The 24,777-nt window shown below is 42.5% G+C and overlaps 1 protein-coding gene across 9 annotated transcripts; it reads left to right on the top strand.

The window, feature by feature from the left end:
• Positions 1 to 3,249: 3,249 nt before the first annotated feature.
• Positions 3,250 to 24,641, top strand: zgc:136858 (uncharacterized protein LOC678543 homolog). Of its 9 annotated transcripts, none has more exons than XM_049015166.1 (19): positions 3,250 to 3,492; positions 4,625 to 4,718; positions 4,976 to 5,090; positions 8,604 to 8,778; positions 9,356 to 9,467; positions 9,963 to 10,069; positions 11,665 to 11,791; positions 12,755 to 12,875; positions 13,804 to 13,889; positions 14,668 to 14,804; positions 16,184 to 16,243; positions 17,052 to 17,115; positions 18,106 to 18,200; positions 19,210 to 19,338; positions 20,098 to 20,212; positions 21,489 to 21,626; positions 22,095 to 22,267; positions 22,465 to 22,547; positions 24,009 to 24,641. In XM_049015166.1, the coding sequence occupies exons 2-19, from the start codon at positions 4,646 to 4,648 to the stop codon at positions 24,217 to 24,219; spliced, it is 2,121 nt and encodes a 706-aa protein (XP_048871123.1). In that variant the 5' UTR covers positions 3,250 to 3,492; positions 4,625 to 4,645; the 3' UTR covers positions 24,220 to 24,641. The 9 variants fall into 9 exon arrangements, with proteins under 9 accessions (XP_048871123.1, XP_048871115.1, XP_048871132.1 ...); XM_049015158.1 differs by lacking the exon at positions 3,250 to 3,492 and adding an exon at positions 3,499 to 3,761; XM_049015175.1 differs by lacking the exon at positions 3,250 to 3,492 and adding an exon at positions 3,499 to 3,761 and having other exon boundaries at positions 11,668 to 11,791.
• The last annotated feature ends 136 nt before the right edge of the window (positions 24,642 to 24,777 follow it).

Consider the following 24,777-nt stretch of genomic DNA (forward strand, 5'->3'; position numbering starts at 1 on the left):
AGTTGTGAATATTTAAATTCGGAAACCCCTATCGAAGTCGGAGACCGGCAGAGTCAACACCGGATTGCTATATACATCTCTGCCATACCGAAGACGTAATGCAAAGGGGAAAATGCAGGTACAGGCAATGGGTCAGAAAGAAGAAGGCAATCGGTGATGCAACCAAAACCAGGAAAAACCAGCAAGCAAGAATCTTAAGACAAGGAGGTTGCGTAACTTTGACTGACAGGGTCGTAAAACTTCGGTCATAATCTAGAGACGCTTTCACACCACAGGAACTCTTCTCATTTTCCGGAACCAGGGACTTTTGTCGTGTTCACACCGCAGGATCCCCATTGTAGTTCATCAGAGGCAGTTCGAGAACACCACTCCAGACTTCGTTCGAAGAACTACTGGGGAGGTGCTTACAGAAATAACTTGCTGACTGCTTGACCACAAGCCCCGTTGCTAAAACTTGCTAAAGTTATACCGAAGTGCGCGGGAAATTAGCCTAGATAACCTATAATTAGCGGGGCAAAAATTGAGCAGATGAAGTTGTTTTTGTACTCCGGTAACATTTCATGCTTCAATTAATACACATTTTGCTTGCGTCTCCATATTTTTGCATTGAATAATTTAATCGATAACCAATATACTTTTGTCTTATATTGCCGGTGAGGCATGTCGGTGCTGGTTAGCGGGATAACGTAACGTATTCTGAGGAAAACGAAAGATCGATCTACTGGCCAGATTTAATAAGAATCATAAACATATTGCGGGTCTTATAATTAAATTCTAAATAATACGCCTGTTTTAATTGCCATCGATCCCTCCCCCCAATAAACTTACTTATTAAACGACTTATTTATCCTACACTGTTTTGGCGTGGCGGTGTAGTTTTGTATTAAATTAGGACTTAAGTTTAACCTACGAGCTGCGTCTCCCATTCTTATTTAGCATAGAAGTCCCAGTTCCTGTTGTGCTGTGTGGAAGCAACACACAGATGTGGAAAGCTCCAGGTCCAGACACCCCAGGGACTTATAAACCGGAACCAGGTTCTGGAACGTATAACTTGGCCCTTAACATAAGGTGCTGCTGGCTGAAAAACGTTATCAGTAGGCTATAGGGTATGGAAGATTATAAGCACAAAAATTCAAATGGCAATTCATTTTGCAATTGTCAATTCAATATTCAACCAGAGCATGCATTTGTCATTTCAATATTTAATCTGTGCATGTAATTTGAAAATATATTTTGCAATCGGCAATTCAATGTGCAAAGTGCTTATGAAATCCTTAATTAATTTCATAATGTTTTGAATAAAAAATAGAATGACAATTCACTGAATTGCATTTCGTTTTGCCATAGGCTTTTTGCCTCTTTATTCAAATGGAAATTCATTTGGCAATTGTCAATTCAATATTCAATCAGAGCATGCATTTGTCATTTCAATATTTAATCTGTGCATGTAATTTGAAAATACATTCTGCAATCGGCATTTCAATGTGCAAAGTGCTTATGAAATCCTTAATTCATTAAAAAATATTTTGAATAACAAATAGAATAACAAATCACTGAATTGCATTTCGTATTACCATGGGCTTTTTGCCTCTTTATTCAAATAGCAATGACGTCCCCGGGAATTGCATTGCATGTTCGGGAGAAAACTCAATTTGCAATTCCCAACTGTCAGACCGCTCATCAAGGTGGACCTTCATTAACGACGTCACTTCCTTGTTTAGGGCCTCGCTAGCATTCAACGGATTTGTTTGTTTAGTTAGAATGAGTAATGGCGGCAGAAGAGCTTGCAGTAAATATTTCTGCCTTAGCAGATGACATGGAAATTAATCGGGTATCAGCAGTAGATGCGTTTGATAGGTTGTTTGTGTTGTCACAGAGGGTAACCAACTGCGTGACTTGATGTAACGCCTGAGCTACATTAGTTTGCACCCTTCTCGTATCAAGTCCAGTTAAGATTGTAAGTTCCTCTACCCTCTGTGACAACACAAACAACCTATGGGGGGCTATCAATCTGTTTTTCTGATTTATAAATATGGAGAAGCAAGCAAAACCTTATTCGTTAATTCGTCAAAACGTAACAGGTATATAATTCCATCTTCTCAATGTTTGTTGGACTACTTCCGTCTCTTTTCCCAACACCTCTGCATAACTTGAAAGTTAGCGCTGGTGCTTGTGGTAAACCACAAAGATCAAGCACAAGACTAGACAATAACTAATATGCACACTCGCCACCAACTGAACAGGGGTGTGAATTAAAGTTACGGTAGAGATATAATATGTCAATGTTCTAATCTGTCAAAATGACGGACGGCTTTCAGATTTTTCTGTCATTACTAAAAATATCAGGTCAGGTCAGATGCAGCGCATTGTCGCACCCCCTACAGCGCGAAACTCCTCAGGAACCCAGTCAGCAAACCCCCAGGCAGATGCAGGGTCCAGTCTCACACTCCGAAGACATCAGAAACTGCTTGATCTGCTAGAGTATGGCTAAGTCCAGCCTCATTCTCCTAGTAGGTGGTAGCCTAGTGGATCTAATCTGATTCTTCAGAGTAGCGACTACAAGTCTGTGGTCAGAATTCACAAACTGGGCACTTCTGTAGACCCTGCAGTTCTGAAGGAGCCTCCAGCGTCTGCCTACGAGGATGTGATCGATCTCCTTCGCTGCACCACCAGTATTGGAGTACCAAGTCCAACGATGCTGTTCAAGGCGTTGGAACCAGGATCCAGTGACCGACAGCCCCTGACCTTTCGTAAAGTCAAGGAACATGGGGCTACTTTCACCTCGGTCTCCAGACCCATAGGGACCAACACAAGAGTACCTAGTTTGTTTTATTGGAGCAGCTGTGAGTTGTTTTACGGTGGCTGGAGTGCCAATCCTGCCACCGACCACCAATAATCATTTCTCTGCAAGTTAGAGGCCCGCTTGCAGGGCCGAATGCTTTTTAACGTCATATCCAGGACAATATATTGACGGAAAATATTTCGTTAACGCCAGAAACAAATCATACACGAAAGGGCTTTACTATACAAACGTTGAGCAATATGCAGTCACACAAAGCTTCACGAGTTGTCAAGTTAAGAGTTGGGCTTATTATATTCAGAGTTTAATTACCAGTGATGCATGGCAGCTGTTAGTACTCCAGGGAAGGCGATGGCTGGAGGTGCAGCGAGTTAGGTGAAGGTGGGCGTGGTCGGGGCTCATCACATGCGGGCGTGACAATTAATTATGAATACCTCTTTCAAATGACAAATAAAGTATTCTGTGGGACTCTTGGGAAATTATAGCGTATTCAGTGTCGATTTTTAAATTTTTTTCAGTTACTTTTTATCATAAGATATGTGCTGACAGTTGTAAAACTTTGTTTTAAATTGTAATTTGGTTCCATATGTTATTACCAGGAGCGGCATGGTGGTGCAGTGGTTAAAGGAAACACCCATAAGCAAGGATTTTCAAATCAACATTCCCTCTTAGCTCACAGGCAGGCGGAAGTGGTATGTTGTACTTTGAGTTTTATCGTTGTATGTATCTTATTATTAGCGCATATGTAATTTATGTATTTTCTTTGTATCTGTCCTGTATGTCAGTGCTTACGTCAGTGCGTAGTGTGCTGTAAATAAACATCTGTGCTCAAGACACTTGGAACTTTTGCAAAATTTTAAATGTGCCCCCCAAAGCATTTACACACAGCGCTAAGTAAATCGACACTGTAAACAAGGGTTCCGGGTCAAAGTATAGCGATAGTTTCTCTGCCAGACGGAAGGTAAGAACAACTAAGTTTTCTAGAAAATCACAGTCTAAAAATGATAGAGTGTATTAATTTAAAGAGATGATCACTACAGCTTAGTTAAAGTATACTACGATTGCAGTATCTGTTGATTCAAACTGCTGGTTAAATAAACTTGAGAGGAAAAATGTATTCGTATATTTTAATAGGTTACTAAAGTGACACTTTGATTGGGCCTGCTTTCACTTTCCAATATATATATATATATATATATATATATATATATATATATATATATATATATATATATATATATATAGATATATAGATATATACACACACACCGACGGCAAAGAAATGTGGATTGTGTTAATTGTTATGGTCGTTATACAGCCCGTAATTGTCCAGATAATTTATCATTTTATCTTTTTTCTTTAAGTTTATTTTAAACAGGGTTTTTGTTATTGTTGCGATTTTGGAAGCGTCTGTCGGATTAAATTGCTACAGTTAAGCACCAGTAACTCTACAGTTTTCACCTATTTATGAGGATTGCTTCCTGTCGAGTGTAATGGTGAAAATAGTGTAATGCCAATTGGTATTCTTGGTGCGTGATGTTGAGCAAATGTGGGCAAAAGGGTTTTGTATCAATCAAATGGAGCATGAAACATTCCCATGGCAGCAAAACCGGCCACTTCCTACAGAAGCAGAGGAGCTCCGGCTTGGATGACAGAGAGATCGAGGATTTTTTTTATTTAAAAATGAGCCGTTTTCTGACCGATGCTGAGCACTGCTTACCATTATCTGGACTGCTACGTTTGCTGGCTCTTTTGGTTGATGACCCGTGGTTATTTTTAACTTCTCTGTCAGACTTATGCAATGCCTTATTTTCTTGTAATTAGCATAAGGATAGAAAATTAAGCATGTTGCGGAGGTGGACTTCAATTCTTCAAAGACGCGGCGTCTCAACACAACGCATCAGTCGTCTAATACACGGTACAACGAATAATTTAATCTAATTCACGAATTAAACATCAGTGGTTGATTGAATAAGGAGAAGAATAATTGTCAATACTCATGAATGAAACATATCTTTTCTAACAACGATAAAACAAATAGTTATGATCCCTAATACATACTACACTAAATGTTTTGGTTCCATAATTTTAAATTATAGAACTCAGTCAGCATGTCTGTTGAGGAATTTCGGGGTAATGCTAATGATTTTCATTAGAAATGCTGTTTTCTCCTAGACAGTGTTTTCAAGGTGCACCCATCCGTATCCGAGGCTTTAGCAGAGAACAAGCCCGTGGTGGCGCTAGAGAGCACGATTATCACACATGGAATGCCCTATCCTCATAACTTGAAGTAAGTAACGTGGTCAACCACGAGAAATACGCCAGCTTGGGTTTCTGTAGGGAGACCTACGATTCTCACAGCAGCGTTTCATTGTGCACATATATATGTATTGACCATTTCGTATTTTTACATGTTGCGTAATCCATGTCTTGTGTTTTAGTTCACATCACTCAGGGCTGATGAGTTGTTATCCCAATCTAATAGTATTGTCATGTACAATGACAATAAAGAATTTAATCTTGAATCTTGAATTTGATTTGGCAAATGTGATTCAGAGCAACAATGTCATGATTGTCTTTTGTGATCGGATAGAGCATGTTGGTCTGAATCACGCAGCACCCTACAGCACTGAGATCTGTTTATGCATTCTGCTAAGATGCATTCTACCCATGGCAAACAATGAATTCTTTTTTTTTTTTTACAATAGCAAACCAGTTTTTCCATTGAGTTACTGATGGTTGTGTATTTAAATTCCACATCCAGTTCTATAAGAATTTGTTCCACTGTGCCTAGTAAATATACACCTATCCAGAGTGAAAAGGAATAATTTAGGTATGTTAAATATAGTTCTATTGTCCATGAAGATTTCTGTATTCTGTTTGTCTTCCGTTTTAGGCTCATAGTTCATCTTATATTTCTGTGCAAGTCAGTTTGGCTCAGAAAGATGGAGGAGACTAGGTATAATATAAACAGAGAGCAGAATGCCTTTCCTGAGTCTGTCCTTAGGAAATGACAGAATTCATGACATGCAGACAGGGCCCTGAGCAGGCTTAGGCTCACAGGCAAGCGTGTATTTTTGGAATTCCTCCAGAAAGCACAATGTTACCGTGAGCATCCTGACACTTCAGCATATAAAGCACCTTCATAAGGTTAATATAATTAGAGCTTATGTTTATAAGTAGCAGAATTATGTGTGTGGTCCGTCAAAGGAATTTGCTGGAAAGTCTGGTAGTATCTTATGTTTAGAAGCATTTGCAGCCGCATGGACCAACTTTGCACATCCAATCATTTTGATTCGAAACAAAGCCAGTACTGAACCATTCGCTTTAATGGGCTCAGCCTGTTGCAATGTCATTTCGGCTGTTTGTATTATGTGACAGTGAAATATAGCAGCTTCATGTCTTTTAGAGACTCGGATGAGTCTCGTGTTCTGCATTTATCACTATCTGTTATTTCCTTTAACCTGGCAAGCATCCCAGTTTTTTTCCACAGAACGCAGCTTCTCTCCTTGTATCTTACAGAGTCTCCCATCCGTCCAAACAGATTTTTTTCTTCACTAACTCTTAACACTTGGAGATTTTCAGGCATGGAAATCAGTGGAGTTTTCACAGTTGTCAGCAGCCCCTCAGTAACCAGTATCCCTCATACTGCTGTGCCCAGTTTGCGGGAGAACAGTCTGTGCCAAGCAGCTTCTTGCTACATAATTCTCATTTTTCAATAATTGATTTCACTGTGCTCCAAGGGTTGTTCTGTCCCTTTGAAATATCTTCATGACCCTCCCCTGATTTGTACCTTGCCAAGTCTTTAGTATGGAGCTGATTTGAACAGTTCATGACTCTATCCTTGCTGTGAATGGACTACCTAACTGAGCAACTTACAGGAAGCTCATGGGAGTCTTCCTTACACAAAAATGTTCTGAGGGCCGAAGGAAAAATGATTAGTTCAGAGAGAAACAATCAAATTACAGGGGAGGTCTGTGCAACAAGAAGAATCGAGGACAACCAATCAGATGTCTTGGCCCCACCTCCTAGGCAATCAGATTGGTTTTCTCTCTGAACAAATCATTTTCCCTTCCACCCTCAGAATATTTTTGTGTAAGTAAAATTCCCACAAGCTTATGGGAATGGATGATCTTATCTTGAAATCCTGCGAACCTTCTTTAATTCACACAGGTGGATTCTGTTGAACTAATTTAATGAATTCTGAAGGCAGTTAGTTAAACCAGAAGAGGTAAATATTCACCAAGTTATGCCTCCAGATCCAAAAACCGCCGTATGACAGATAATTCTTTTACCTATTTAATGAGCTGAGTAAATTATGTCAATCAAAGGAGAAAAAACACTGAAAGGCATAGAAAAGGTTATAAAGGAGGATAAATCCTTTTCAGAAGTAAAATAGACTCTGATTAATTAAATTACAGTGTTTGCTTGCTAACACAATTATTTAAGTTTTGTTGCAGTCAGTTTATATTATTAATGTAGCATGTGTTTAATTTTATTGGATGGATGGATTTAAAGTAAAAAAAAAATAGCAAAATGTTTTATTTTCCAGAATTACATTTAATGTGTGTTGTTTTCATGTAACACCACCAATTAATCACAATTTTAATTATGAGGAGAGGACAGGGGACAACTGGAGACAAACACAGTCAACCATTTAGCCAAAAATACGATGTGGTGTGACACATGAATCTCAGCCACTTTTAATGACTAAAATGAGAAAGAGATCTCAGCCACTTTTAATGACTGAAATGACAAAGAGATCTCCGTCATGTCTAATGACTGAAATGACAAAGAGATCTCGGCCATGTCTAATGACTGAAATGACAAAAAGATCTCGGCCATGTTTAATGACTGAAATGACAAAGACATCTCGGCCATGTCTAATGACTGAAATGACAAAGAGATCTCGGCTATGTCTAATGACTGAAATGACAAAGAGATCTCGGCCATGTCTAATGACTGAAATGACAAAAAGATCTCGGCCATGTCTAATGACTGAAATGACAAAGACATCTCGGCCATATCTAATGACTGAAATGACAAAGAGATCTCGGCCATGTCTAATGACTGAAATGACAAAGACATCTCGGCCATGTCTAATGACTGAAATGACAAAGAGATCTCGGCCATGTCTAATGACTGAAATGAAATGGAGCTCACATTGTGGGTGTCGGAGTCCCAGAGAGAATGGAGAAACTGTAATGTAAAGATTTTCAGTGGGTTTTCAGTGGAGCCATTGAAAGACATTAATCTAATGATGCAGCACAAACAGTGCGAAACTGTTTGAATCATCAAACAACAGCTCTTGAGGCACAGACTCCAGAGCACTGACCTTTATAACGATACAATTTGTACTGTAAATAGGTCACAGAATATATTAGAACTCCAGTATTTAAGGCTGCATCATTTAGTTTAATATAATATATAATTAGCTATGATGCTGCTTATAACAGGAACAGTAGAAAATCTATGTACTGGTTCTGACTTCAGTTAATGTACGATGAGGTTTGGGAAAGCTGGGCTGCTTCAGAACTGGTCATCAGTTATATTCCAGCACTTCCGTTAGTTTGGAGTATGTCGTCCTTGCCTGGGTTTCTCAGCCTTCGTTGTGAGATATTGCTATGCTGGATATTAAGCTGAGTTTGACAGGTGGAGAGGCTTCTGAGTCTGGGTGAAATGCTTGACTGGGCCTGAATTCTGTGACTTTGGACTTCAGAGATGTCACATGACAAGGGATGCGTGTCTGATCCTTGATGCTTGTATTGCATGTTAAAGGAAGGCGGGTCATATGGTGTCTCAGTACAGCCAAAGAAGTGGAGGCGTTTGTGAGAGCTCAGGGGTCCACACCGGCCACCGTGGGCGTCCTTAATGGTAGGGTCCATGTGGGACTGTCCGAGGAAGACCTTGACTTCCTCTCCTGCGGCAGCGGCCTTCACAAAGTGTCCCGTCGAGACCTGGCCTACGCTGTGAGCAAGGTGAGTCGCATCCTGATGATGTCACATTCCCCGCACATTCCCGTGTGAATCCTTTGAATGGTTTAAATTTAACTTAATATATTTTTAATTTTTTTTTGATCTTTCTATTATCTCCACTATATATTCAATGGTTCTGCTGAAGCATTTGACTCTGGGTGCTTTTCCTGGAATCTAGCCTGAGCCATCTTTAGAATGAAAGAGCTTCTGTGACCAATGGCTTTCCATACGCAGCATAGCAGCAAATTAAAACTGCAGTCACATGGTCCAGTCACATGATTTATTAAACTTGTAAGCCAATGCCAACACTTTACACTGGCCTCAAGCCTAATGAGACATGTCCAAAAATGGTAACATAATTACTGAAAATTGAAAATGTATCCCTACTGGTGAACACTTTACTACCTCATGTTGGAACGTATTAAAAACCATACAGTTAAAAAATAAGATTACTCGTCTTTCTGTAGTCATACGGATGCAAGCAGAGGTTTGTAACTGATGATTTTTGACAAGATATAAGTTTGACAGTTTGTCATTTAGTACTCAGAAGCCAGGCTGGCGTGCTTTCTATGTTCCTCAGGGACTGTCGGGGGGGACGACGGTGTCGGGCACTATGATCGCAGCCCACCATGTGGGCATCTCCATCTTTGTGACTGGCGGTATAGGAGGTGTTCACCGGAATGGAGAAAGCAGTGAGTCTCAAAACCTTGAACCCTCTGTGTGACCTGATAGTCTCCAGGATCTTAATGAAGCTAAAGAACATCGACTTCTATTCTAGGTTCTTTTCCAGAACTGTGAGTACATGCACAAACACTATGCTGTGTTTTTAGAACACAGCAGGGATGGATCATCTGGTTGCACTACTTCCTGTAGGGTCATTGCGTTGTCAACACACCAGGAATTATTGATCTATCTGAAACAAGTTACGCATTTAAAGAATCAGCTAAATATATCGGCAATTTCTGACTAACTTTTAATTCCATGTTGTTAAAGTTAAGTTTGATTCAGTGTTTCTCCACATTTTTTTTTTAAATTCCTTTAATCCTTTCTCTTCTCCATTTCCCTTTCATCTCATGAGCCAATGAAGACTGTGTCAATACATTAATATAAAAAAAACATCTGTGTACTTGTAAGAATAATGGTGATGCAATTCAGGAGCTCATGAGCTAGCCACCCTGTCATTGCAGCAATGGACATCAGCGCTGACCTCACAGAGCTTGGTCGCACCCCCATTGCTGTGGTCTCGGCTGGGGTCAAGTCCATCCTGGATATTGGCCGCACCTTGGAATTCTTGGTAGGCACGCTGGGGGGGCATTATTTACTTTAGCATTATTGAATCTTAAATGAACAAAGACAGGAGCCGATTCAGTGTTAATCTGGACAATAATCACTTATTAGCAGATTCTCCATCGGACTGTTCAGCTGTGTGGCTCAGTGGATTAGTTTGCCATGCCTATAACCAGATGATTGCTGGTTCATATCCTTGGGTTGACAGAGTAACTTTATGGTTGGGCTCCTGTGCAAGGCCCTTAACCCCCAATTGCTCTGAGGACCTATCCCTGCTTTTTCTAAAATCTATGATAGCTTGGATAAAGGCATCTGTTAAAAACGTAAAATGTAAATAACTATTGAGATGCATTTTTACTCAGTTGGGGTGTGTATGCCAGTGAAGTGGGACAGTTATGTGGGAAAGCCTCTTCACCTCAGTCTTAATTTTAATCAATCTTTAATTCTAGATGGTACAGGAGTGTTATATTAGGACAAGGCACTGACACACTGAAGTAACCTCATTTCATGACAATTAGTCCAACAGGGAGTGTATATTTTACACATCCATGTAGATTCCTCATCAAGTATAAGATTAATGATAACATCCATCCTTCCATCCATTTTCTTAAACCACTTAGCCTATTCAGGGTGGTTGGGTGGTCTGGAGCCTATGGGCAAAGGGCAGGGATCCACCCAGGATGGGGCACCCACCTATTGCAGACACACATGCCATATACTCCCACATGCACACCTATGGGCAATTTGGTACCCAAAGGAAACCCCAGGACAACATGGGGAGAACATGCAGACTCCAGACATGCAATCCTGCTGGAGGCCTGAGCCCTGGTCCCAGGGGTGTGAGACGACAGTGCTAGCCACTGCTAACCACTGCACTACCAAGCTGCCCCTTTCATGATGACATGTCAGTGTGTAATAGTTGGCTTAATTCTAGTACCATAACATTAATTGACCTTTTTGAATTGAATTAAGGTATTCTACATTTCCTGAAGCACGCTGGTCCATTGCATCTGTCCTTTTATGGTTAATGTCAGGCCCATAAACCAGTAAAAAAAAAAAAGTAATTTTACAAATATTTGTTCAAACCTGTTTTTCCTCTATTTGTACTCTCCTTTGCATCCACTTTGCTACTCCTAGTGACATATTGTTCATCTTCCTATGCATTTGCACTGACCAGATGCTCTGGAAAGCAAGAAGAACTGATTGCAGACAAATCAAAACTGTTTTTTAATGAAGGCGTGGTGAAAAGATTAATGGCTTCTCATCACAAAGTTGAAATTGCCTACTTCTCCTGTCCTACTCTACCTGAATGCACCAATGGATAACAAATCAATCATGAGGAGCAAGGCCTATTGGAAGTCTACACCTTGTGGGGGTGGTTCCTCTGTTCCAGGAAACTTTGCAGTCTTCGGCAGTCAAATAAAATGTGTGGATGTTTTGGAGCGTTGCTGCAAATACTGTGGTGACTTCAGGGAAGGTTTTGAAATAGCTAAGCTGACATACTTTTACAAGCCATAATATCATAGCTTTACACCAGCATCATTTTCTGTGGCTGCCTGAGACTTTTGTACAGTACTGTAGATGTCTTGTACTCGCTGCCAGGAGACCCAAGGTGTCTGCGTCGCCACGTTTGGGCGGTCCAGGCACTTCCCAGCATTCTTCACCCCTCAGAGTGGCTTTGCTTCCCCTTATAATGTGGCTGATTCCCAGGAAGCAGCAGAACTGATTGGTAAGAAGCCTAATGTGATGGTGACAGAAAGCAGGATCCCACTTGACAGGATAATCTCTATTAACCGAATAAATAATCTACAATAATGAGACCATTAATATCCCTGCGTGTTTAATGTTAATGTTGATTTTTGGGGGACGATGACAGACAACTGGTGGGGGGGGGTTCTAGCTCTGTTTGGACAGTATTACAGTAATACTGTATGCAGTACTGCTGTATATTTGACATTTGGGTATACTGTGGTATTTTTGTTAATTTTAGTAATATTTGCCCACCGGGGGTTGTTGGTAGTAAAATTTGTTGACTGAGGGGTGGGGTCTTGCATGGCTAATCTTACCTCCACTTAACAGCTGAATGACAGATTTCCACGACATCATTGGCGGGTGGCAGGGAGCTTAATTCTAACATATCCCTGTCTGCTTGCTGTTAGCATATCCATATGTGCTTAATGCTAACATATCCCTGTCTGCTTGCTGTTAGCATATCCATATGTGCTTAATGCTAACATATCCCTGTATACAGGGGTGCCACTAGATATTTTGGGCCCCAATGAAAGCATAACATATTGGGCCCTCAACACAGATCAATTATGTTAGATATTTTTTAGGGCCCCTGTCATTCTCTGGCCTTTGGAATCGTCCTAACCTACCCCTCCCTTCACAGCACCCCTGTCTGTATGCTTGCTGGTAGCATAATCCATACGTGCTTAAAACTAATATATCCCATCTGCATACTGCTAGCATATCTGTATTTGTTTACAGCTTGCATATCCCTGTGTGCTTACTGTCAATGTATTAATGTATGGTCGCTGCTAGCATATCCCACTGTACTTGCCGTTAGCAAAGCTATGTGATCTAATTTGCAGCATATCCCAATGTAATTGGAACTCGCACACCTGTGTGTGCTAACAGCCAAGCATATCCCTGTGTTTCCACATCAAGCATATCCTACTATCCATCACAGATTGCGCATCCTCCCTGGGTCTGCAGAGTGGTCTGTTGGTGGCAGTACCCATCCCAGAGGAGCATGCTGCCCAAGGGCAGGAAATCGAGGATGCTGTGCAGGTTGCTATGAAAGAGGCCAGGTATGAGTTGCCCCCCTCGTTGGGGTCGTGAGAAATATCAACATGACCTAACCCCCAAAAGCACTCTCCAGGACCTCACAAACTTCCTGCCAGTACCAGGGCTGCCAGCTCTCACGCATCTCACGTGACACTCACACTTTCAGACTCGCACACTCGCGCAAGAAATCTTATGGCAAATCTATAGTATTGCATTATAAATCTAAATATCAGCTACATCAAAAGCACTGGAGTAGTTTGCAAGCTCTACAGACTATTTACAAGGTAATAAAACTCTTACGTACAGTACATGTAAATGTATGTGTATGTGTGTGCAGACTTGTCTTGAACTGAAAATGTCACACCAGCCAACTAACCAAAGTTGGCAACCCTGCAACACAAAGCAAGCAAAGGCCCCTTATTCAGCTTATAATGTTTTTAAAGGCAATTGTTCAAATACAAACAATAAATAATAACTTACTACAACTGATAAAGAATGATATTGGATACGTCAATTAATATACAAGAGGACATAATAAGAGACTATCTTTATAATTCAATATTAATGCACATTTTGTTGATTGTATACTTCCTTTTGTAATAGTTATGCTACAAAGCTGGACTATAAGGGCTGATGCAGCACCAGCAAATGTAGAAACTACATGAAATCCCTGCACAATGCAGAAGCAGGTCACCATACACACTTATGTATTATGTATTATGTATTATGGAAAGTGATGGAGCAAAATCATTTTCTGTACTTCTTGGTTATGTATTTAATGACATGTCTATCTGCAGCAGGTTATGAAGCATAGATAGTTTTTATTCTCATTTACTCATTTACACCTTCCCTTGTACAGCTGGATTTCGACTGAAGCAATTTCATCAAGGTTAGTTTCAGACTTTGGGTCATGCTTTGATAGACTGTGCATTGTGTTCCGCTTGTTTTCAGCATGAAGGGTATCAGGGGTAAAGACGTGACCCCCTTCATCCTGCAGAGAGTCAGTGAGCTGACCCAGGGGCGGTCCTTACAGGCCAGCATCCTTCAGAAGGCTTGTCCAGTGTAGGAACCTTCTAGAATGCGATGGAAGTGAGTTCTGTAACAGCTCATTATTCCAGGTTGGCATCCATCCATCCATTTTCCAAACCGCTTATCCTATTGGGTCGCGGGGGGTCCGGAGCCTATCCCGGGAGCAACGGGCACGAGGCTGGGAACAACCCAAGATGGGGGGCCAGCCCATCGCAGGGCACATTCACACACCATTCACTCACACCTACAGGGCAATTTAGCAACTCCAATTAGCCTCAGCATGTTTTTGGACTGTGGGGGGAAAACCCCACGACGACATGGGGAGAACATGCAAACTCCACACACAGGTGACCCAGGCGGAGATTCGAACCCGGGTCCCAGAGGTGTGAGGCAACAGTGCTAACCACTGCACCACCATGCCGCCGGGTTCCAGGTTGGCATTTCTGGCACAATTTAGTTTCACCCAAATTGTTATTGTTGGTTATGAATAATAACTCCTTTCTCAAATACTTATGATCTGCATTATTAGTAATTACACACAGACAAAAGTCTAGAACATTTCCCATCATTAGAATTAAACATATTTAATTGTTATACTGTAGATAAACAGAAGCACAAAGCATTTCATCCCATTAGAGTGCAAAGTTTCTGGGTCAAGTTCACATGAAATGTCATGCGTTGCCAAAGAGTTACAGACATATACAAGTGTAAGAGATTAAAGTTATAATTAAAAATATTTGGGGGGGGGGACCATTGTCATACTTTCCTTAAACTCCTGAACCCAAGATATGGCTCTGATACTTAACAACGCTAAAGTGGGCAGTCAGATTGCCTGCGCTCTGTCAGATCTACGCAGGAGGAGAAGGGCCCCCGAGAGCCCGCCTCCCCAGAAGGAGAGGGCCCTGCCTCCACAGCCCCAGACTGTGAGTGTTTATGTCGTCTGCCATTGCTATGAGTGCTTATATTTTGCTATTTCTAGGAATATGAGCAAGTGCTCATACACTGTGTTTGTACGCAGTAAAACCGCAGGTACAGCAGTGGTCAGCTTAGGTGTTCTGTCCAGTATCTACACCCCTCAGACATCAGAATGTTTTTCTGTGCTTTTGTGGTCACTTCTTTCAGGAAAAAGTTAAAGAAAGCCCCGAATTTGCTGCCTGTCTGGGACAGTTCAGGCTCAGACATAAGTGTCCTTATCTGAACTTTTAAATGAATTAATCACACCATTCAAATTATAATAAAGTTAAACCTAATTTACATTTTGAGAAGAATCGCTGTAATGGCTACAGGTGTTTCTATGAATAGAACATGTTTGCTTTATTTGGTCATTTGCTAAACTAACAAAACAGAGCAAATTAGTATTGCTTAAATGAGCATTGGACACTCGTGCAATTACACCCATTATGGGCAATTTTGAGACACCATTTCATCAAACCACATATGTTTAGAGTGCAGAATAAAACCAGGGTATTAAGAGGAAATCTTGCACATCTCAGAGAATAAATACCCTCCTCCCCCACACCACACATACATACATACACATGAAAACCTTAACCCCTACCCAGCCCTAACGTTAACCATAAGTAACTAAACAAAATGCAATTTTCAGTTTTTAGATTGCTTTCACAGATTTTGTAAAAAATGTGTTTCACCTTGTGAGGACCGAAAGTGTCCCCACAATGTCAAAATAAAAGGTTTTTATCAAATGTCCCCACAATGTAAAATATACAACCCACCCACACATAGTGGGGGGCATAATCATCCATCCATTTTCCAAACTGCTTATCCTACTGGGTCGTGGGGGGTCCGGAGCCTATCCCAGAAGCAATGGGCACGAGGCAGGGAACAACCCAGGATGGGGGGCCAGCCCATCGCAGGGCACACTCACACACCATTCACTCACACATGCACACCTATGGGCATAATCATTGATTACCAAATTTCCTTAGGCCTCATTTGACAGTAACAATAAACAGTGCACTGCAATAAAATTAATTACCATTATTGTAACGTCAATTACTGGTATACCTAGTATAACAGAAAATACATTTTTCTTGAGTGAAAACTAATTCTGAGGTCTTAATTTATCAAATTTAACATTACATGAATAGAAAAATTACCGTGTTGCGCAATGAAGTGCTGAGCTGGAAGAGAGCCTGGCATGTGCCATGGGCCGCTAATACCCCCAGCTATGTGAAACCCCCCCCCCCCCCCCCCCCCCTACCCCCCCCCCCCCCCCCCCGTCAGCCGAGTACAAATCAGGAGAAAGCTTCCTGCCTTTCTTCTGAAGCCTTTTGTACCGCAGGTCGTTATTGGTGGGGTGAACGTGGACTTCATCGCCAAAGGGAATACTGAGAAGCTATTGGTAAGTATGTTTCCACCTGCCTACGGTCATTTACAGCTTTGAACATTATGTTTGTGAGACATATTGTCTGGCTTGTGAAACACTACAGAACAGTCTTTTGTGTCCGGACCAAACCAAAAACTTCATATTACTAAAATGTTTCAGAGCGGCAGAATATATATAATATTATAATGATGTTTAGGTCCACTGCTCCAGCTAGGACATTTTGTTATAAGTATCAACTCCAAAATGAGAGTATTAGTGAGAGAAACTGGCATCCAGGTTGTGCTATGTTTTACTCCCCTAGGTTAAGATCCAAAATTCAAACCTACTTACACAAACAGATTTTGATAATGTACGAAAACCTGGGAAATGACTTCATTACTGATTTTATTATTTTTTTTGTATTTTTCGGAGCAGTATTTCAATGTGTCCAGCAGATGGCAATCATCTGCTTTGGTTTGTCTGGTATTTTTTTATATGGTGGATTATTTTAAAATATGGTAGGTAGATTCTAGAATTGTACTCCTCCGTCTATCCATTTTCCAACCACTTATGCAGTACATGGTAATGGACGGTGTGTACATATCCTACGCAGTACTGCATCTGAGGCATAGGACATCAGGGACGGAATACCAGTCAGAATTGTTCATGTAAATTCAATGCTGTCATTTCAATTACAGTTTTGATTGGGCACTGACATTTCCCACCAGCTCTGTACTTGCTAGCATTTGTCTGCATTTGCTCTGCAGCTGACATATTCAGTAGTATGAGCTGATTAGCCTTGCTGAATTAAACTGTCAGAAGCTCTGTTCGATTCCCTCTTCAGCTTGGCCAGACCAATCCGGGAAGTGTCCTCCAGTGTTTCGGTGGTGTGGGAAGAAACATAGCCGGTAAGCGATTTTCTTGCAGAAAATAATGCGGCCATTTTGGTGTAGTGCCGAAACTTTCAAAGAAGTCCAGTTAACACGTGCCAGCCATAGGCAGATCGAGACCCTATTTAGAGTCTCATCCCCTCTGAAAATTAATTAAGTAGCACTTTCTATGAATGCCATGTCTATAAGAATCTATGAACACATTCATAATAAATTCATAAAGCATTTTTAACATGGGTTAAATATTTATAAAATGGCATAACACATTATCACATGTTCATTATGCATTATGAATGGTTTATGAAGCTCTCTTCTATAATGCACTATAGATACTTTCATTATGCTGTACAAAGCATCCTTATACTGACCAGTCTTATACTGACCATTATAATGCATTATGAAGGTATCTAAAGTGCATTATAGATGACAGCTTTAAATAGTGTTAGCAATAATTATTATAAAACTATTTAGCATCCCATATTTTTGTATATATTTTGTACTTTCTGCTAGGCAGATTTGATTGTGTGAGAAACCCCCCCAAACCCCCCCACCCCGATCGGCAAATTTTTTCGAGGGATCGGCATCCTGTATTTCTTCAGCCCCACGAAGGGTCAAATCGTAGAAGTTCTGCTAGTTCCAGCCATTTAAGGTGGTGAGATAGGTTAGAGCCTTCCTGGTTCATATGGTGAAAATATTACTGGGGTTCAGCTACCAGCAGCTAGCATAGTGTCTGGACCAAACTGATGCCTGCTGTTGTCCTACAAAACCTGGCACGTTTAGTTTAAAAGTTTAAAAAGGAGTATGAGGCACCACAGATAGCAGCATCTGTGCTGTAACGATAACATTAGGGAGCTAATGATACGTGTGCAGTCGTAGGTTCTGATTAATGGGTCCAATTTCCGAGCGGGCCGGGATATTTATCCTACGTCCCGGCTGTTTGCTGGGTGGCGGTGGTGGGCGCGTCTGATCTATGGTGACTCCCATCTGTGGTGCTAACTGCTCTGTCAGACTGCCTGAGTCGACTGGGGGAGGCACCCCTCTTCATCTCTGCCGTCGGGACGGACTCTCACAGCGATGCCTTCCTGGGCTATTGCAAGCACATGGTAAGTGTGTGTGTGTCTGTTCCTTTATGCCCCCTCCAAGTCAGTGATTTAGGATGTCTTGCATCTCAAGAACATGCCAAGCCTTAACCGGTGCTGCAGTTTTCGTCAGTCTGATCCCAGTGTTTGCAGTGTGTTTCAGACACTGAAGCTCAGTGCTGTAGGCGACACTCACAAAGAGTGATTTCTGGAGTAGCGAGTGTGTAGTGAGTCACTTCTCTGGCTCATCACTCGATTCCAAGTTTGACCTGACGGGTTCTCCATGAAGTGCTGATCCCAACACCGGTCCTTGTGATGTAGGCTGCAGGGAACATCTGCCTTAGGGAAGCATCATGTCATTTCTCCGCACACGCTGGAGGTCACGAAGAATCTTGACGCAGCGAAATAATCCGTCTCCACACTGCGAGGCCTCAGGTCGGGTCTGGGGTTCTGGCAGGCGGCACGGCCGGAACACATCTCCGATGTCAGATGGCTGCCAGCACATCCATGTGACATTACCCCATCCTGTCCCCATTGTCTTCCTCCACGGCCCAGAGACCCGTTTGCGTTCTCTGCATCCGGGCTGGCTGACAGGCCGTGGAGATTGAGCCGCTCTCCGGCTCGGGGCTCAGGCTAATCTCTCTGGCATGAAGCTGCTTCATTCAAATGTGCAGTTTTTTCCTTTTTTTTAAGTGGCTGTTTTTCAAATCTTTGGTTTGAGCTGCCCCAGTATTTAACCCACAATCTTTCAGTGCTGGGGAGAAAACTCATAACTGAGCACCACTGAACAAATCCTTATCAGCCAGTTATATAAGATAATTCCTGCACAGTGAGCCAGAGGGATTGAAGTCGATTGGAGGAAAAAAATAGAGCAATTTGATATCACTGTTAATACTCTGTAGTTTTAAAACAGACTCATGTCGTCTGAGTATACTTACTGTAAAGTACTGTATTTTTCACATCCATGAATTATCACTCTGAATCATCCCAAGATGCGTGTGTTTTTGCCTGAATTTTGTTTCCTATTCCCGAGAATACAAGTGCGGTTGCTAAGATACAGGAGCAGAGGACCGCAACCTATTGTGCAGTGATCACCAAGACTGGCGAGATGAGCCTGGGATTGGCCGACATGGACATCCACCAGCAAATCACGACACAGTATGTGAGTATGCCAGTGGTGGCAGTGAAAGGACGCAGTGAAACGGCTCTTCTCCGTACTTGCCACTTTCAAGTGTGTGGTGCTCTTTCTGTGATGATCCTTTGTCTGTACAGAAACCAGTTTTTTTAAAGGGACAGAAGCCTATTTTAGATTCAGCATAATCAAATAGTTCAACCTTTCATTTCTAACAGGCTCTTGTTTCACTTTATCTTCTTCCCTGAACAGTACAGTATATTAAGAAATCTATGTGCAGAAACCAGCTAGTAGTTCTGTGCGACCTGTAAACAATTCATGGAAATTTTGAAATAGATTTTTTTAGACTTGAATGATTAGATGTTTGTTTTTAACAGCGTAGTTTTACAACAGCAAAGAAAAAATACATTCAGATTCAATTATTATCGCACAATAACACATATTTTTGTATTACAGCAGATTAAAACTTGTTTCAGATTACAAGAGACATATATGTCTTACCCAGGAGCAGAGGAAAAGATGGACGATGTGATTTACCAAATTTGCATAATCTTTCCTTACCGGTCAGGTGGTTAGCTGTATATTTTCATCTACGTCTTAATGTTCATGTCATGTTTGAACGTCTTAGTAATTATGTTGTATTTATTACTTCTCGTTTGCACTATGACCAAAAAGATCAATATTTCACTACAGTGTATGACTCCAAGCATCATAAGTTAGTGACTGACAATTAAACATACTTTGACTTAGAAAGAGTATCAGAAAGTGAAAGAGGCCGTTCTTCCGTAGGTGTCCCGCTTTGAAGAAGAACTGTCCTCGGCCCAGTTAGTGGTTTTGGATGGCAACATTCCGGTGTCAACAATCCGCTATGTTTGCTCCGTTGCCAAGACGAATGCAGTTCCAGGTACAGTAAAGGTGTTTGCCCTGGCAGTCTCACCTGCCTTATTACAGTGAAATGATTATCACTGTCATGGTTGTGTCTACAGTCTGTTTGAGGGAAATGACCGGCACTATCACCTTAGTAATCCCAGTGTTTTGGCTGTGACATGATCAGCACTGTTGCCTTAGTGATGACAGTGTTTTGGGTATGACATGATCAGCATCCTCAGCTTAATGATCAGTGTTTTGACTGTGACATGATCAGCACCATCACCTTAGTAATCCCAGTGATTTGGCTGTGACACGATCAGCACCGTCACCTTTGGGATCACAGTGTTTTGGTTGTGACACGATCAGCATCGTCACCTTAGTGATCGCAGTGTTTTGGCTGTGACATGATCAGCACCTTCACCATAGTGATCACAGTGTTTTGGGTGTGACATGATAGGCACTGTCACCTTAGTAATCCCAGTGATTTGGCTGTGACATGATCAGCAACTTCACCTTAGTGATCGCAGTGTTTTGGCTGTGACATGATCAGCACCTTCACCTTAGTGATCACAGTGTTTTGAGTGTGACATGATAGGCACTGTCACCTTAGTAATCCCAGTGTTTTGGCTGTGACATGATCTGCACCATCACCTTTGGGTTCACAGTGTTTTGACTGTGACATGATCAGCACCATCACCTTAGTAATCCCAGTGATTTGACTGTAACACGATCAGCACCGTCACCTTTAGGTTCACAGTGTTTTGGTTGTGACACGATCAGCACCATAACCTTTGGGTTCACAGTGTTTTGGCTGTGACATGATCAGCACCTTCACCTTAGTGATCGCGGTGTTTTGGATGTGACATGATCAGCACTGTCACCTTAGTAATTCCAGTGTTTTGGCTGTGACATGATCAGCACCTTCACCTTAGTGATCGCAGTGTTTTGGCTGTGACATGATCAGCACTGTCACCTTTAGGTTCACAGTGTTTTGGTTGTGACACGATCAGCACCATAACCTTTGGGTTCACAGTGTTTTGGCTGTGACATGATCAGCACCTTCACCTTAGTGATCACAGTGTTTTGGGTGTGACATGATAGGCACTGTCACCTTAGTAATCCCAGTGTTTTGGCTGTGACATGATCTGCACCATCACCTTTGGGTTCACAGTGTTTTGACTGTGACATGATCTGCACCATCGCTTTTGGGTTCGCAGTGTTTTGACTGTGACATGATCAACACTGTCGCCTTTTGTGATCGCATTGTTTTGGCAGTGACACAAACAGGCCCATCACCTTTGTGTTTGCAGTGTGGTTCGAGCCGACAGATGTGGAGAAAGCCAAAAAGCCATTCCTGTCGGAGAGTTGGAAGGCCCTGACCTGCACCACCCCTAACCTGGTGGAATTGTGTGCCATGAACCAGGCGCTGGGCCTTCCCACACCAGACGGTGCAATATTAGCAGTCTTAGCGGCTGTGACAGAACTACTGCAAGTGTAATATAGTTGGGTAGGGTGTGGATGGGTAAATTCCTCTTCTATGCATGGTCACTTACACCCAAGGGGATGTCTTGGTAATTTGTGTTAGAACTGCTATTAACTACCCAGTTCTTTTAGAGAGGAACTAGTGCAGTTCCCTTAATACATATCAAGGTGCCAGTCTGTGGTTTTTCATTGTGCCTATGTCATTCTCGCCAAATCAGTTTGACTGTAGTGCAGATGTAGGCAGGATTAATGAATGATGTGATGGTGTGAAAAGACTTCATTTATGTCTTCCTGAAGGGGTGACCGAGTGACAGCACGAATGAAACAAAATGGGTGAAATAGTCAGTGATGGATTGAAGGCATGAATGAGAATGGCAGAGTGACAGAAAGAGCAAAGGAGTGTTAGATTGCTCATGCAGCCCTCTTCCCGACAGTCCTCCCAAAGACCCGGGATGAGGTGCTGTCCTGTGCGGCATCCCTCTCTCGCCCCCTGCTGGAGCACCTGAGCTGCGTGGTGGTGACGTTGGGCTCGCTGGGAGTGCTGCTTTGCGGGGAGCATGTGGACGGAGGTGTACGGCTGCAGCTTAGACCTCGCTCTGCACTGCGGGTAATGCCCCTGTTTCACTGTAACCCAATCAGCATTCACCATTGAAAGTTGCCCTTCTAATTTAACTTGGGACTTTACCAACTGTTACCAGATTCTCCCAGTGCCAACAGATTACTGACTCGTGACAAAGCGTGTTAGGGATCGGGTCACATGGGAATGCCTAGCTTGTTTGGCACGTCGTCTGTCTCCCCTTCCAGAAAGGCCGCTTGTGTGCCGTCCACTACCCCGCCGTGAGCATCCCGCCTGAGGACATCGTGAATGTCTTGGGGGCTGGTGACAGGTGAGAGAGCCTTGGTGGTAACCTGGGGTTATGGCCGTACATGGCACAAGACGTCTCTAAACTGCGGTGGGCCAAATCCAGTGATCTCATTCTGAGTGACTCGATGAAAACAACTGTATTATAACTGGAAGATCAGGCTCTGAGATTTAATTACAACGTAACTTGCAAGCTGGAGCTGTATTTTTAACTTATTCTTTTGCTCTCACACTAATCAGGAACATGGTTGTCACGGGTAAATCAAACCTTGGCATTATTTATGTGCTCCCCCCTGCTGATCCTCTGCCAGATTTGTGGGCTGGTGACAAATTTCATGCGTTGCGAGCGTAACTGAGCAATGCCGCTTTCTGAGGTCCGGCTCCTCTGAGGAGCTTCCCAGGACAGAACTTCAAGGCTTAGTCATGTAATGCTGAGTTCTTCCCCCCCCCCCCACACACACAGCTCTGCTGGGCCTCCTGATTGGAGGACCATGATCTGTACAGTGCGGTCAATCTCGGCACATCTTCACACATCTTCCTCCACCACCACGGGCTGTTCCTGGTGGTTTGCCTTCCCCTGGGCCACCTCTGTTCCTACAGTCTTCTGTTCACTTCCTTTCATCGACTGACCTCACTGTTTTTTGGCTTTTGGCCAGCGTAGCTTCAGTGTCTGGATGTCTTTACTAAAAGGTTGCTAGTGCACATTGTTGTTGCTATCTTCATTGATGACAATAACCTTAATTGCTTCCAGAGAAATTCCCTGCTGAATAACTGGACTTGATGATTATGTCTGTCTCTGTGTATGGGGATGCAACCTGGGCAAGATCTGGGATATGGATAATTCAGACCTTTTTGAGTTGCATGTCAAAAACAAGAGTCATTTGCATGTTTCCTGTTTCGCAGACATTGATATGATTATGATAAATCATAATCAGCCTTTCAGTAACTGCCATGACAACAGACAACTCCATAAATAATACTCCATAAAAAATGATAATTGACAAAATGTCAAAAAGCGTTCATTTGTATTCTTTCTTCCCACGGCTTAGCCAGCACTGATTTACGTGCTTTGAAGTGAGAAATGAGTCAGTGACAGTGATAGACTGGGGGGTTGGAGGCCAAAAAGCACATGACCAAAGTCTCCCACCCAGGCAAATGAGAATGTGCTGTTAAAACAGCCACCCAGGGCCAATCCTAGCATGTAGGGTGGCACGGCGGGCTGCAGAGACGCACTGAAATACACCAGCACTGGATCATGGGAGGAAATACATCAAACAGGTGAAGGACATGCAAACTCCTCACAGGCAGCCACTTAGGCTACCTGCTCAGCCACTGCATTCATATAAACACTCACTATCTTCTGACAGCTAGCTTTGACACTGCGCTTGCGTATCTTATGATGTTTTATACCACTACGGTTGGTCAGGCTTCCACTGGAGAATAAGAGTGACAGGTGCTTAAATCTTTACTGCCATCTCCTCCTCAGCCTGGCAGCTGGATTGATAGCAGGGATCCTCCAGGGGCAGGACGCCGACTTCTGTGTGCGCATGGGGCTCCTGGCGGCCCGGCTCTCCCTGTCGTCGCCCCATCCCGTGGCCCCCTCTCTGGGCACTGACACAGTCAGCCCACAGGGGGTCCGCTCTGTGGCCTGGCCCAGCCCCACCTTCCTATGGATGGACCATGTGGGCAGCCAATGAATGGAAAGGATGCCAAGCTGCATCGATGGAGAACCAGTAAAATTACAGCTTGCTTTAACGTGACAAATACAGTATTAAAACGTGGTTCTAAGTCAAGGTTTAACCATTAAATTCCCAGAAAGGGATTAACAGGGTTACTGTCTGCTGGTCATCATGGAACTAATCAGTTCTGAACATTTTCAGTGTAGTTCTTCTATACTTCTTGAACATCTACTGCATGTCCATGGCTTATATCCTGTACTAGACATGAAAGGCTATGCTAATATCTATGTGCTCAGCATCTGTTGCGAAACTGGGATTGTCAGCTCTTGTGTTGGAGTTTAACAGTAGCTACTTCCACTATGTGACTTTTTTGGCATTCATGTGTTGGGAGCAAAAATAAACAGTAAGAAGTAAAATAAATGCAGCTGTCATTGATTAAACTGGTTCAGTTTCATTTATCTGTCATAAGAGTCGTCTGTGGGGGGGGCGGGGTCAGGCAGCTGTCTGTCATGGGAGAGTGAGTGAGGTCGCCATCTGCATTAATATATCGTCATTCCGCTTGTTCCTCATTCAAAA

The sequence above is a fragment of the Brienomyrus brachyistius genome, chromosome 1 (genome assembly GCF_023856365.1).
Source record: "Brienomyrus brachyistius isolate T26 chromosome 1, BBRACH_0.4, whole genome shotgun sequence".
NCBI classification, from domain to species: domain Eukaryota; kingdom Metazoa; phylum Chordata; class Actinopteri; order Osteoglossiformes; family Mormyridae; genus Brienomyrus; species Brienomyrus brachyistius.